This window comes from Henckelia pumila, chromosome 1 (assembly GCF_033568475.1).
Source record: "Henckelia pumila isolate YLH828 chromosome 1, ASM3356847v2, whole genome shotgun sequence".
In the NCBI taxonomy this organism is placed as follows: domain Eukaryota; kingdom Viridiplantae; phylum Streptophyta; class Magnoliopsida; order Lamiales; family Gesneriaceae; genus Henckelia; species Henckelia pumila.
Genome location: NC_133120.1, coordinates 134,451,231 through 134,466,360, shown reverse-complemented (window position 1 = coordinate 134,466,360; position 15,130 = coordinate 134,451,231). Strand labels below are relative to the sequence as shown.

The 15,130-nt window shown below is 38.9% G+C and overlaps 1 protein-coding gene across 7 annotated transcripts; it reads right to left on the bottom strand.

The window, feature by feature from the left end:
• Positions 1–1,802: 1,802 nt before the first annotated feature.
• Positions 1,803–5,743, bottom strand: LOC140874861 (zinc finger BED domain-containing protein RICESLEEPER 3-like). Of its 7 annotated transcripts, none has more exons than XM_073278310.1 (5): positions 5,555–5,743; positions 2,859–4,990; positions 2,513–2,617; positions 2,262–2,388; positions 1,803–2,169 (listed from the first exon to the last, which is right to left on the bottom strand). In XM_073278310.1, the coding sequence occupies exons 2-3, from the start codon at positions 3,319–3,321 to the stop codon at positions 2,541–2,543; spliced, it is 540 nt and encodes a 179-aa protein (XP_073134411.1). In that variant the 5' UTR covers positions 3,322–4,990; positions 5,555–5,743; the 3' UTR covers positions 1,803–2,169; positions 2,262–2,388; positions 2,513–2,540. The 7 variants fall into 7 exon arrangements, with proteins under 7 accessions (XP_073134411.1, XP_073134413.1, XP_073134415.1 ...); XM_073278312.1 differs by having other exon boundaries at positions 2,262–2,381; XM_073278314.1 differs by having other exon boundaries at positions 2,262–2,617; positions 2,859–3,571; positions 3,713–4,990.
• Between the last annotated feature and the right edge of the window lie 9,387 nt (positions 5,744–15,130).

Here is a 15,130-nt window from a genome sequence, read left to right as displayed (position 1 = left end):
AAACGTAGTTGCTTTGCAAATTAGATTATTCAAACAATTACGGATTTGAATTCTAATTTAGCTATAGCTTGCAAAACAGAATCCTAAGATGGCCAATCCTAAAATCTCGCATACAAACATGAAATAAACCAGATCAAATATTGATACTTAACAAGGATTAAACATTACAAATCAAATCTCATGAATAAAATATATCAAGGTTTCGTCTCCCTCAACCAAGTATTAAAACTTAGCCACAACGATTCATGAAAATTCAAGAATAATTCAAAGAAAAGAAGAAAACTTGAGAGAAAATTGAAGAACAAAACCTAGCCTCCAAGAGAGAGTCTCAAAATCTGATAATAATATCCTCAAAAATGGAATTAAGTGTCTAATAAAGCCTAGAGGCTAAAATAACAAAGTTTACAAAAATATAAAATTCTTCCCGGATCGCGACGCCCGCTCGATCGGTAAACATTGGCCGATCGAGCGGCCAAAATATCCCAAGGCTACTGACTTCAAAACATGCGCGCCGCTCGATCGGTAAACTTCTGCAGATCGAGCGACCAAAATTTCCGAGCCTACTGTCCTCATCATAAAGCACCCGCTCGATCGGTAAATTCTTGCAGATCGAGCGGCCAAACATTCTTCAAAAATTCCAGTATTTCTATGACTCCAAAGTTCCTTCCAAATCTCCGCAAAGATACACAACCTAACCACAAAACCGAGAAACCAATCATGCAAATACGGAAAATGCAATATGAACAAAATGCAACAATAAAACATGTACAAATGCAAAACGACAACAAAATGACACTAACAAATGCAATAAAAACATAACCATCACGTTCTCTTTTATTTTTAAGTTCCTGTTAAGTTGTTTGAAATCTACTATTGCACTGATTTTGTTGCTAAAACTTTTTACTAGAATTTTGAATTTTTTCGATTAAACATGTTAACATTCTGTATTTTATTGCAATCGTCTTGTCCATTTTGAGAAGAAATATTGTATATTCTTTTTTATTCGATGTCTCTAAAAGCTTATAGTATATTGATGTGTTGTGGGCACTGAGAGTCACTCTGACGAACGGGTCATGCAGGCTCTAGTGTTTTCCCACGAACATCCTAGATCCACATCCAGTTAGGAGTGAGTGGGGGGTCCAGTTGTTTGATTCCCAGAGGCTACAACTCATGTCCTAGGCGCCAGTCTAAGCAGGTTGATACAGTATATCGCAGATATAGATACCCTGACATTTTCACATTGCATGCATCATATGTGTGTGTTTACTCGTACTAGCGTATTGAGTTTTAGCGCTTACATCCAGTGTTTTCTATGTTTTTTGGACATCCCATTCGACGGGACAGTTACAGGTGTTGCACCAGGACTTGGGCTTAAGTTGGTGACCAAGCAAGAGCTAATGGAGTTGTAGTTAGGCTATTGAAGTCTTTCAATTGAGTTGTATATTATTGAATTTATTTTAACGGTTGTATTCCGTCGATCTAGTATTTATTTAATTTTCCGTCATTTATCACTGATTATTTATTGCATGCTTATTTAAGTTTTAACCTCTGATTAGTAGTGGATCCGGGTTGGGTCACTACATTATCACCCAGAGATGGACGGTCTGTCTGAGAGGACTATTCGGACATTAGAAGATATGCTGAGGACTTCAGTGATGGACTTTGGGTTATCCTGGCAGGATCACTTACCGTTGATAGAGATTGCCTACAACTAGGGGGTGGGAATTCGGTCGGTTGAACCGAATTGATAATAACCGAACCGAACCGAAATATTTAGATACAACCAAAACGACCGATTTAATTATAATAACTGATAAAAACCGAACCGAATTACAATCGGTTAATTCGTTTACCGACCTAATTAACCGATTTATTTTCCAAAACAAATTTGCTGGCAACTTATTCTATCTATGCGGCTATGCCAAATCACAATAATTAAATACATATATAATCTAGTTGTGATTTCACAAAATTAAATATCCTTTGATTTTTCATGGCCAATCAGACGCTTTCTTCTAAACTTTCATCATTTTTTTCCTCAATCAATTCCTTGAGAAGATTATTGGGTTTCTAATTCTTGAACCCAGGCTCTCTTTCAAACATGTAGCATTCAGAAGCAACCTTCTTCACCCTTTCCAGGAGATCTTCAAAAATTCCATGGTCGATCAACTGTTCACAATTGCATATATATAATTATTGTAATATTTATATTGTGTGAGCCTAAAATTCAAGAATTAATCAAAGATTAAAGAAATCTGTACCTGAAAGAATCCCCACTATTCGTAGCAATGTGCAATCTAAGCCATGGTTTTGGATCTCCCATCTCCATTGAGTTTTGTGAAATCGGTTATAGGGATTATAAACAAGTGAAAAACCATCACCTAATTCCTTCATAATAATTTTAAATATTTGTATTTTCTTAGACAATAAACAAAAAATCACACAAATAACAAATAGTTCTGTTTAGTACAAGTAATGCATGTTTGTTAGAAATTACATCACGAGGCCATACATATATAATCTAGTTGCGGAAAGGAGTTTCAGCTCAAAACTTGGCCATGAAGTAGTGCAATAATGCATAAAAATATATCTTCTTCAGATTGCACAGACCTTGAATCTGGAAATTAAAAAAACAAACATGTGAATGTGATTAGTCTACTGACTTGGAAAAATACATTTATTTCTTTAATGGTAATTGTTTTTCATGCTTCACTTATCCCCCTGTTTTGTTGAAGAAGAGTCCAACACAAGTTTAGAAACATATGAAAAATAAATGGTGACAAACAAAAAAATATTAATTAGTATTTTATAATGGCAAATAAAAAACTAACTATGCTATTTTGTTTTTTAAAAAATACCTCTTTCAAGTTTTTCAACATCCTCCAAACTTTCTTCCACATTGATTGGTATTGGAAAAGAACGCAGCCAATCTTGTGTACAAATAAGGCTTTCAACAACCATAAGAGTCAATGAACTCCTAAAGCAATCAAGTACTCGACCACCGATACTAAAAGTAGATTCAGAAGCTACTGTTGAAATAGGAATGGCCAAAACATCTCGAGCAATTTTAGCTAATGTGGGAAATCTATGATAATTTTGCTTCCACCACCCCAAAATATCAAAAGAATCAGAATACTCCTCAACCATTTCATTTAGATACTTGTCGAGCTCTGATATACTCCCATCACCAAAAATTAGTGCCTTTTGTCTTTTGTATTTTGCAAGGATTGATTGTCTTTTCAAATCTGTTTTGCTCAAGTTTCTAGACTCAATCTCACTTGATTCTTGGACAGACAACATTTTTGAGGTGTTATGCTCCATCTTGTGCTTGTAATTCTTGTACAAAGCAAGGAAAGTCTCCTGACCGTCTTTCCTACTCTTGCCCCATTTTCAGCTCCGTGCAACTCTACCAACATAAATTCTACAAAATCCAACTTATGCCTTGGATCAAGCACCACCGCAATATAAAATAAATTATTCTTCTTATCAGGATCTCCCCAATATTTGTCAAATTATTTTTTCATTCTTACTCCCATCGAATGCACATCAATATCTTCAATTTCCTGCCACTCTTTCAAAATAGTATGGATAGAAATAATCTCGTGAGCAAAAATATTGGAAGTGACATACAATGAACCCGAAAGCTTCAATGTAATTTCATAAAAAACTTGCAATAAAGAAGCAAAAAGCCTAACATTACTCCAATCAATACCTGTTGGTCTCCCATCATAAGTTTTCATTTCTTTTAGGGGTTTACCATCTGTTCCCAATATCACCTTTCCATCATTCAAAGCAGCTTTCCATTTTTAAAATTGAAGATCTAATTTAAAGCAAGATCTTGTTCATCAAATCTTTCAAAAGCTCTCTCAAATTTTTGAGCTATATTCAACATCAAGAAATTCGAGTTCCATCTTGTTGATACATCTAAACACAAAGAACTCTTGCTTTCAATTTTTTCAAGATTTGTACATTCTTTGAACTTGCTTAATCTAGCAGGGGATTGCTTAATATATTTCACCGCATCTCTTACCTTTATCACAGATTCATTTATATCCTTTAAGACATCAAAAACAATTAAATTAATTATATGGGCTACACACCTCATGTGAATATGAGCTCCCTTCAAAATACTAGAATCCCAGTTAGCCATCTTTCTTCTAAAATTATTGACAGCAACATCATTTGAACTAGCATTGTCAACCGTAATCGTGAAAACTCTGTAAATGCCCCAATCCCTTAAGCATTTTCAATTGCTAAGCTAATTGCCTCACCCTTTTGACTTGAAATTGGACAAAAATTGATAATTCTTTTATGTAATCTCCAATTGTTGTCAATAAAGTGGGCTGTTAGATACATGTAGTTGATTTTTTTGTATCGAGGTCCATGTATCCGTTGTCAAACAAATTCTTTGTGATGATTTATTCAACAAAATTTTCGACTTTTTTTTTCAGCGGTATATAAATCAACACAATCACGTGCAACCGTCCATCTTGAAGGAATTATAAACCTTGGACATACCATTGCCATAAATACTCTAAATCCTTCTCCTTCTACAAATTTGAAATGGAGCTCATCAATCACAATCATTCTAGCTAAAGTTTTTCTACATGCTTCTTGATCAAATTTCCAAGAAGTTAGAGACACCTCACCCTTTTTTTCACCATCTTGTAAACTTAATTGTGCTTGAGTTGTTTCAACCGCATGAGGGTGGCTTTTACACGAGTTCTTATGAGCCCCAAACTCGCAGTTCCATTTTTCTTTGGATCACAGAAAAAATCCCTATCATAGTAGTTGCATTTGGCTTTTTTTCTTTCTTGTCATTTTCAAACTTATTGAAATGATCCCATACCTCACTTATAGATTTCATTGGCTTTCTCTTCGTCACTTTTGATTTGGAATTTGCACATGTTTCTGTCCCAGTAGAAGGTTGTGGCATTAGAACGGAACAACTACCATCAACATCCATATTTGATATATTTTCTTATGACATCTACAAGTAAGAAAATATATTTTTCATCAATTTATATTCATAAAATAAATGTAAATTTTTCCAGAAGTAAAAAAATCAATAAAATTCATAAACATGTTGAAATTAGACATTAATAGTCATGGTCCTACACGACATTCATGTAATGTAAATAAGTAAAAGGACAAAAGAAAAATATGAAAACTGAAAAGAACATATAATATCATAAGTCATAACATTGATGGTCATGGTCCTACAGCCTACAGGATACCTCACACCCCAACACAAGGAAGGACGACAGCTGCTAAAATTTATCATTTACCGAAAAAACCAACATAATTAAGTACACTACTTAACACTCTTGCTGAAGGGAAAATATATTCATTCAGTGTGGGAATTTTGAAAAAAACAAAACAAAAAGGCCAAAACATCAGTGCTGAGTTCCATGAACACAGTAAATAAGAAAACAAACTCAAATCCCAGCAAATATATACTCTAAACAAGTGAAAACAACGCAACACCTAACAACCGAAACAAAAATTTCCATCTAAAATGAACAAATCATCAAAACAACACCATTACTTCAACCTCAAATCTGCCTTCGCAACCGCCGTGTGCACACCAAAATCACTCGGATAAATTCTCCAAGCAACCAAATGATGAACCGGAGACTGACTGAAACATAAAAATATGGGTTGTCTTCTTGATCGGCGATGAAATATGGACTGTCGGCAGTCGATGGATGAAAAGCAGGAGTGGTGAGTGGAGAGATTAGAACAGTGAGTAATGAAGGATAGTGTTCTAGAAATTAGGGTTCAGGAGTTTAAAATTAAAATAATGTATAGTATTATAAAATTATAAAATAATAGTATTAAATATATCGGTTAATTTGCTTAACCGAATATAAGATTTTAGAAATCGTAACCGAATCGAAATGACCGAAATAACCGATATTTTTAATTGTTAAAACCAAATTACCGAAATAACCGAACCGAATTTTCAAATTGGCTCGGTTTGGTTGGTTAATTCGGTTTAACCGAAATCTTGCTGTAGTAACCCAGAACTCATTTTAAGATAATAATATATTAAACATGATTAAGGGTTAGTAATTAATCAATTTCGGGGCTTAATCAACTAAAAAGATGATTTGACGAACGGATCTTCCGTTGGCCATCTGACGCAACGATGGAGGGGCAGAACGGACGCAACGTTCCTCAACGGACGCAACGTTGCTTGAGATACAGGCAGGCATGATGTGGCTTGATGACTAAGCTACGAGTTTTGACAAGTGTCAAACATGGAGGAACGGACGCAACGAACCTTAAACGGACTCAACGTTCGTGTCCGGAAATTTTGGCTATAAATAGGGGTCTCCGGAGTTCATTTTCAAATACGAATTCCGATTTTCCTTCTTCGATCAGTTATATAGTGTGAGTTATACACTTGAGGGCCCTACCGATTATAATAGAGGTTCTGGAATAACCAAGGTGTGGTTATAGTCATCCGGGACTAGCGACTTCAAAGGGCTATCTACGGACGAAGGTATGGTCCGGGAATCTATTTAAGTTTTGGGAGTACTTATTAGCATAGTTAAGGCTTATAGAACTTGTGTAATGATACGGTGAACTTTTGAATATAGGCTTGGAACCTAGGATCTACTATACTTGAACTAGCCTAGAGGTACGTACACATTGACAAAGGTTGCCAGCGAGTATACATGTTTATATGTTGCATTTATTTGGAATTATTATATGGCATGATATATGATTTACCGTTTTCCATATTCATATGTCATGTGCATATACACGTTGAGTCTATAACTTGTTATACCTGATTATAGAGCCGCTCAGCTCTATACTCGATAGTCTGTCACTGAGAGTACCACGACGGCGGGGACATGTATGTCTAACTACTCTGGTGTACTAGACGATTGTGGTTGCACCCAGAGGTTGATCTGTGCGGTGGCAGCACTCATGTCGCGCCAGTACTGAGCATGACTTTTCAGATGACCATTTATCAGTCATCATATTGCATGCATTATATACATATGTTTACTCATGTTTATGTACTGGGCGTTAGCGCTCACGTCCTAGTTGTTATCTTGGACACCTTATTCCATGGGGCAGGTCGCAGGATGGACGGAGCTGGTAGTTCAAGGCAGGACTAGGGAGCAGGAGCCTTGAGAAGTTAATTATACAGCAGGATTCGATATAGCTGTATAATGTTTACTTTTAAGTTTTTCGATATGGTCGTATCACTACAGTATTAAGCCTGGATATATTTTAATAAGCTGATATGTAATTCATGGATTATGTTTTCGCACATTTTACTCTATTTAAGTATTTTGCTGTATTAAGTTATTGCATGCTATTAGTTGACAGTTAGTAGGTGATTCTATGCAGGGTCACTAAATTTTTGGTATCAGAGCCATGCATAAATTTTGGGAATTAGTACTTGGGATTTAGTTTAGTCTTAAGTAATTCTTGCGCATTTGGGATTTTAATGTGCAATTCTTTTCAGGATATGGCTGACGAGAGTAACGGTAGTGTTGGCCAGGGAGGTGTTCATCATCATCGTCACCATCGCCATCAGGATGATCGACATCGTCCTCATGAGGGTAGACGTCGCTACACTATCAATAAGTCCATGCAAGTAGGACCGAAACCCTTGTTGGGAGGTGAGAATCCTGAACAGGCAAGAGGCTGGATGTCTAAACTCGAGAGTATGTTTCGAGCTTTCGATTGCACTGAGGAGCAGAAACTGTAAGTTTTAGAATTCGTTCTAGAGGATCGAGCACGCTTATGGTGGGATGCCAAGGCTACGCAGGCACGTACTGAGAAAGGACGGGTGACTTGGGGGGATTTCTGTCAGCAGTTTCAGAAACTTTATTTTCCTCGAGCTGTTCGACAGGCACGATCTATGGAGTTGCTGACTCTGAGGCAAGGATCAATGACTATTGATCAATATCAGGAATGATTTCTTGATCTGCTACCTTTCAGTCCTCATATCAGTGATAGTGATGCATCGAAGTATGATATCTTTCTGCAAGGCCTGAATCAAGATATCTACTCACAAGTTGTCGTATGTGATGATCCGACATCTTATGAGACTTTGGTGAACCGTTGCCATCAAGTGGAGAACAGCAATAGGAGGGCACTGTTGATGATGCCAGGACAGCCTAGTGAATCTCTTGGGCCTAGGGCTCAATCTGTTGTGCAATCTAGACCAATGTCTTCTTCTACTACTACTACGTCGTCTGGTTCTCGTGGTTCACGAGGTACATTCCGTTTTGGGAAGAAAAAGGAGGAGGAGTTTTTCAGCCACTGTGGTGGGAAGCATCCTGCAGCTTCATGTAGGAAGGCTACTGGTGCTTGTTATATTTGTGGTGAGCAGAGACATCTGTGGAGAGATTGTCCTCAGCACATGAGTTCTGCTAGTGGATCGGGATCACAGGTTGGATCTCAGGCTTCTACTTTTCCACATCAGCAGCCAGCACCACAGAGTTCTTCTGGTTACCATCCACAGACTTAAGGGCAGGTATTTGCTCTGTCTCAGGATCAGGCTACTGAGGGAAGCGATCGCATGTTGGCAGGTACCTTTTTGTTATGTGGTATTCCTGCACTTGTTTTAATTGATACCGGAGCATCACATTCCTTTATTTCTAGTCGTTTTGTTAAGAGACATAGATTACCTTATGTATCATTGGATATGGATTTAGTTGTATCTACTCCGCTGGAGCAAGAGGTAGTAACTAAGCGTCTAGTGATGGGTTGCCTTCTAGAGTGTGAGGGTCATGTGTTATCGGCTAATTTGATGATATTAGCGATGACAGATTTTGATTGTATTTTGGGAATAGATATGCTAACTTTGTATCACGCTACTGTGGATTGTTATCAACGTCTAGTACAGTTTCATCCGGATGAGGGTGATAGCTGGTACTTTTATGGTGAGGGTGCGCGACCTCCAAATGCCACTTGTATCGGCTCTGAAGGCATGTCATGCCTTGGAGTTAGGTGGGGAGGGCTACCTCATTTATGCAGTTGATATGTCCACGAGTAGTTCGAGTATTGATCAGCTACCGATTGTCAGCGAGTTTCCTGATGTATTCCCTGATGAGATTCCTGGTTTTTCTCCGGTTCGAGAGGTTGAATTTGGTATTGATCTAGTACCAGGAACTACGCCTATATCCCGAGCACCTTATCATCTGGCACCGTCAGAAATTAGGGAATTGAAACAGAAGTTGCAGGATCTGCTTGATAAGGGCAATATTTGTCCGAGTGTTTCTCCGTGGGGAGCACCTGTATTATTTGTCAAGAAGAATGATGGATCGATGCGGTTATGTATTGATTTCAGGCAGCTGAATCGTGACACCATCAAGAATAAGTATCCTTTGCCACGAATTGATTATCTGTTCGATCAATTACAGGGTACTTCTGTATACTCTAAGATAGATCTGAGATCTGGATACCATCAGATGCGGGTACGAGACTCAGATATTTCTACGACTGCTTTAGGACCAAATACGGGCATTATGAATTTCTGGTTATGTCATTCGGTTTGACGAATGCACCGACAGTCTTTATGAATCTGATGAATCAGATATTTTGAGAATATCTGGATAGATTTTTCATCGTCTTCATTGATGATATTCTTGTCTATTCTCATGACAAGGATGAGCATGCACAACATCTGAGAATTGTGTTGCAGACGTTACGAGATAAGTAGTTGTATGCGAAATTGAGCAAGTGTGAATTCTGGTTTGATCGAGTAGTGTTTCTCGGTCATGTGATTTCTAGTGAAGGGATATCTGTTGATCCTAGTAAGATAGAGGCAGTGCTGAACTGGTCTCGTCCGATGACGGTTGCTGAGATTCGAAGTTTCTTGGGTCTAGAGGGTTATTACCATCGGTTCATCGAGAATTTTGCACAGTTGGCCAGGCCTTTGACTCAGCTTACTCGAAAAGATGTTACCTTCATATGGTCCTCGGAATGTGAGTAGTTATTTCACGAGCTGCGTAGACGTCTTACTACTGCACCTGTGCTAGCTCTACCTTCTGGATCGGGAGGTTATGTTGTATATACTGATGTCTCTGGTCAGGGGTTAGGATGTGTTCTGACACAGCATGGACATGTTATTGCCTATACTTCTCGACAGTTGAAGATGCATGAGAATAATTATCCAGTACATGATCTCGAGTTAGCCGCCATTGTATTTGCGCTCAAGATCTGGAGGCATTATCCTTATGGCGATAAATTTGAGATATTCACGGATCACAAGAGTTTGAAGTATTTATTCACTCAGGCGGAGTTGAATATGCGACAGAGACGCTGGATGGATCTTTTGAAGGATTATGATTGTGAAATCAAATATCATCCAGGTTCTGCTAATCTTACTGCTGATGCCTTGAGTCGGAAGGTGAGACTTTCTGCACTTCAGACTAGTGAAATATCTCATTTGGTTCAGGAGTGCTGTACATTGAGTTTTACGCTCAAGCACAAGAAAGGAAGGAATGGAATTCGTTTGTACACTATTCTATCTGAGCCAGCATTGTATTCTCGGATCAGAGATGCTCATATATCTGATGTTAAGACTCAGCGTTTGGCACGTCTAGCCAATGGAGCTAATACATCTGGATTCCATTATCAGGCAGATGGTTTATTATGCTTATCGAATCGAGTGGTTGTACCTGATGTTGCGGAGCTCAGGAACGATATTCTTTCTCAAGCTCATAGGAGTCGATTATCTATTCATCCTGGAAGTATGAAAATGTATAAGGACTTGCGAACCAGATTCTGGTGGAAAGGGATGAAACGGAGTTTTTATCAATTTATTTCGAGATGTTTGGTTTGTCAATAGGTCAAGGCTGAACACCGACGACCAGGTGGATTACTGCAGAATTTTGAGATTTCCGAATGGAAGTGGGAGCACGTGACTATGGATTTTGTCACCCACTTGCCTATGACTTCACGTCAGTGTGATGTTATCTGGGTCGTTGTTGACCGTTTGACGAAATCAGCACACTTTATTCCTTACAACCGGAGTATTCTTATGATCGCATGGCATGCTTATATATCCAGGAGATAGTGCGATTACATGGGATTCCAGTGAGCATAGTTAGTGATAGAGACCCGCGATTTACCTCACATTTCTGGGGTAGTTTTCAGCAAGCGTTGGGTACCACTCTGAGTTTGAGCACTGCATATCATCCAGAGACTGACGGGCAGTCAGAGCGGACGATTCTTACGTTGGAGGATATGCTACGTTCTTTTGTCATGGATTTTGGCTTATCTTGGCAGGATCAGTTACCTTTGATCGAATTTGCCTACAATAACAGTTATCATCGTAATATTGATATGGCACCTTTCGAGGCATTGTACGGTCGACGGTGTCGTACTCCGTTATTCTGGGATGAAGTCGGGGAACGACAAGTCGAAGGTCCTGAGTCGGTGCATCAGATTGTAGACAAGGTAGATTTGATCAAACAAAGGATCAGAATTGCTCAAGATCGGCAAGCCAGTTATGCTAATATTCACCGCAGGCCACTTCAGTTTGAGCCTGGTGAATATGTGTTTCTACGAGTATCACCTTTCAGGAAGGTGATGAGATTCGGTGTGAAAGGCAAGTTATCACCTCGTTTTATTGGGCCTTTCCAGATACTGGAGAAGATTGGAGATGTTGCTTATCGTTTGGCGTTACCGCCATCTCTTTCCAGTATACATAATGTTTTTCATGTGTCATTACTTCGACAGTATATAGCTGATGAATCACATGTGATTCAGCCTACTGATGTTCAGTTAAAGCCAGATCTGTCTTATGTTGAACGACCACTCCGTATCCTAGATAGGAAGGAGAAAGTTCTTTGGAACAAGACTATACCACTTGTGATGGTACAGTGGCAGCGCCGAGGCATTGAGGAGGCAACTTGGGAAACCGAAAGCCATATGTGAGCAGAATATCCTGAGTTGTTTGCCTTATACTTTTGATTACCATGTAAAAGTGTAATTACAGTTGTTGTAATAAAACATGGTTTGATGTTTCATATTGTTATCTTGATTTGTCTTTAGATTTTATTTCGCGGACGAAATGTCTAAAGGTGGGGAGAATGTAGTAACCCAGAACTCATTTTAAGATAATAATATGTTAAACATGATTAAGGGTTAGTAATTAACCAATTTCGGGGTTTAATCAACTAAAAAGATGATTTGACGAACAGAGCTTCCGTTGGCCATCGGACGCAACGATGGAGGGGCAGAACGGACGCAACGTTCCTTGAGATACAGGCAAGCATGATGTGGCTTGATGACTAAGCTACGAGTTTTGACAAGTGTCAAACATGCAGGAACGGACGCAACGAAACTTGAACGGTTGCAACGTTCATTTTTGGAAATTTTGGATATAAATAGGGGTCTCCAGAGTTCATTTTTAAATACGAATTCCGAGTTTCCTTCTTCGATCAGTTATATAGTGTGAGTTATACACTTGAGGGTCCTATCGGTTATAATAGAGGTTCTGGAATAACTAAGATGTGGTTATAGTCATCCGGGACTAGCGACTCCAAAGGGCTATCTACGGACGAAGGTATGGTTCGGGAATCTATTTAAGTTTTGGGAGTACTTATTAGCTTATTTAAGGCTTATAGAACTTGTGAAGTGATACGGTGAACTTTTAAATATAGGCTTGGAACCTAGGATCTACTATACTTGAACTAGCCTAGAGGTACGTACACATTGACTGAGATTGTCAGCGAGTATACATGTTTATATGTTGCATTTATTTGGCATTATTATATGGCATGATATATGATTTACCGTTTTCCATATTCATATGTCATGTGCATATACACGTTGAGCCTATACCTTGTTATACCTGATTATAGAGCCGCTCAGCTCTATACTTGATAGTCTGTCACTGAGAGTACCGCGATGGTGGAGACATATATGTCTGACTACTCTGGTGTACTAGACGAGTGTGGTTGCACCCAGAGGTTGATCCGTGCGCTGGCAGCACTCATGTGGCGCAAGCACTGAGCATGACTTTTCAGATGACCATTTACCATTCATCATGTTGCATGCATTATATAAATATGTTTACTCATGTTTATGTACTGGGAGTTAGCGCTTACGTCCTAGTTGTTATCTTGGACACCCTATTCTACGAGGCTGGTCGCAGGATGGACGGAGCTGGTAGTTCAAGGCAGGACTAGGGAGCAGGAGCCTTGAGGAGTTAATTATACAGCAGGATTCGATATAGCTGTATAATGTTTACTTTTAAGTTTTTCGATATGATTGTATCACTACAGTATTAAGCCTTGATATATTTTAATAAGCTGATATGTAATTCATGGATTATGTTTCCGCACGTTTTACTCTGTTTAAGTATTTTGCTGTATTAAGTTATTGCATGTTATTAGTTGCCAGTTAGTAGGTGATTCCATGCAGGGTCACTACACTTTCTCACCCCTACCTACAACAACAACAATAATCGTAGCATTGACATAGAACCATTCGAGGCTCTTTATGGTCACCATTGTCGGACACCCTTATTTTGGGACGATATAGGAGAATGACAGGTCGAAGGACCGGAAATGATCCAACAAGTTGTGGATAAGGTTGAGTTGATTAAGAAAAGGATCAAGACAGCGCATGACAAGCAGGCCAGTTACGCCAATACCAAGCGCAGACCACTGCATTTTAATGCAGGAGAATATATTTTCTTGTGAGTATCGCCTTTTCGGAATGTGATAAGATTTTGTATGAAGGGAAAGTTAGCGCCTAGATTCATCGGACCGTTTGAGATCCTAGAGAAGGTTGGGGATTTGGCTTACTGTTTGGCGTTACCACCATACCTCTCCAGTATTCACAATGTGTTCCACGTATCCTTACTCTAATAGTATGTTGCAGACGAGTTTCACATTCTACACCTGACAGATGTTCAATTGGAGCATGATCTATCGTTGTAGAGAGACCCATCAGGATTATTGACAAAAAGGACAAGGTACCTCGGAACAAACACATTCCTATAGTCATGGTTCAGTGGCAGCGACGAGGCATTGAGGAAGCGACTTGGGAGTTAGAAAGTCGCATGCGTTCTAAGCATCCAGAGTTATTCTGATTGTAATTGTTCCTTTTGTAACAGTTGTACTGTATTTTGTAAACTGCAGTGATTGTAATCATTTATTTCACGTTGATTGCTCTAATTATCATAGTTTGAAATTCGAGAATAAAATCTCTTAAGTGGGGGAGAATGTAGTAGCCCGAATACTAATTTAATTAATCCATTTAATAAAACATGATCAAGGAGTTCTTAAATGAGTTAAAGGAGTGGAAAATCGGATCCAAGATGTTCGAAAATAGTCCGAAAGAAGTTCGAAGTGTTTGGGAGTTTGGACGATCCAAACTGTACATGCCAAGAGATTAGACCATCCGAACTAGTTCGGAAGCTAGGTTGGATTTCAGACGCTCCAAAAAGATTGGACACTCCAAAATCAGGATCGGACGATCCGATCGTGTTCTGATAAGAGATGTGGATTTTATTTGAAAACAAGCAGAGATCAGACGATCTGAAGTTGGGATCGAACGATCCGATCTCCTGTCGGCAGCTGGCAGTACACGTGTTCGGAGGGGGTTGCTTGAGAATGATCGGACGATCCGATCTCAGAGATCGAGCCATACAATCTCCATATATAAATAGAGGGCCGAAGGCTGCATTTCAATTACACCATTTCCTTTCTCCTCTTCCATTCTAGCTCGGTTTTAGGGTCGTTTAGGTGTTCTTTTCGAGGGCCAGAAGGTGACGGAGCGTTGTTGGAGTTGTATCGGAGTGGTGCCTAAGTTGTGAGGCTATCGTCATCAGTGGGCTAACGACGGACGCAGGTATACTAAAAAACTCAGATTATTCTAAGAGAGTATCTATTAGACTAGTTAAGACTTTTAAAGGATAAATAGTGATATTATGATTGTCTGCTTATAGGCTTGGACTAGAGGACTTGTATCGCTAGGTTTCTTACTTTGAGGTACGCACGTACTATCCGAGATACCCTGGTTGAGTATGCATTTTCTATGATTGAATGTTTTATGTGGCATTGATTATATGTGCATTTATTATGTCACGAATATTATGATGCATGCATTAGCATGTTGAGCCTTTATTTCATTGATACTACCA

Coding starts and splice junctions, on each gene's coding strand:
- LOC140874861 (XM_073278311.1), bottom strand. CDS start 3,321: ATGGAGCATAACACCTCAAAAATGTTGTCTGTCCAAGAATCAAGTGAG. Junction 2,618..2,858: donor TGTTGAAAAACTTGAAAGAG/GTATTTTTTAAA, acceptor TTTAATTTCCAG/ATTCAAGGTCTGTGCAATCT.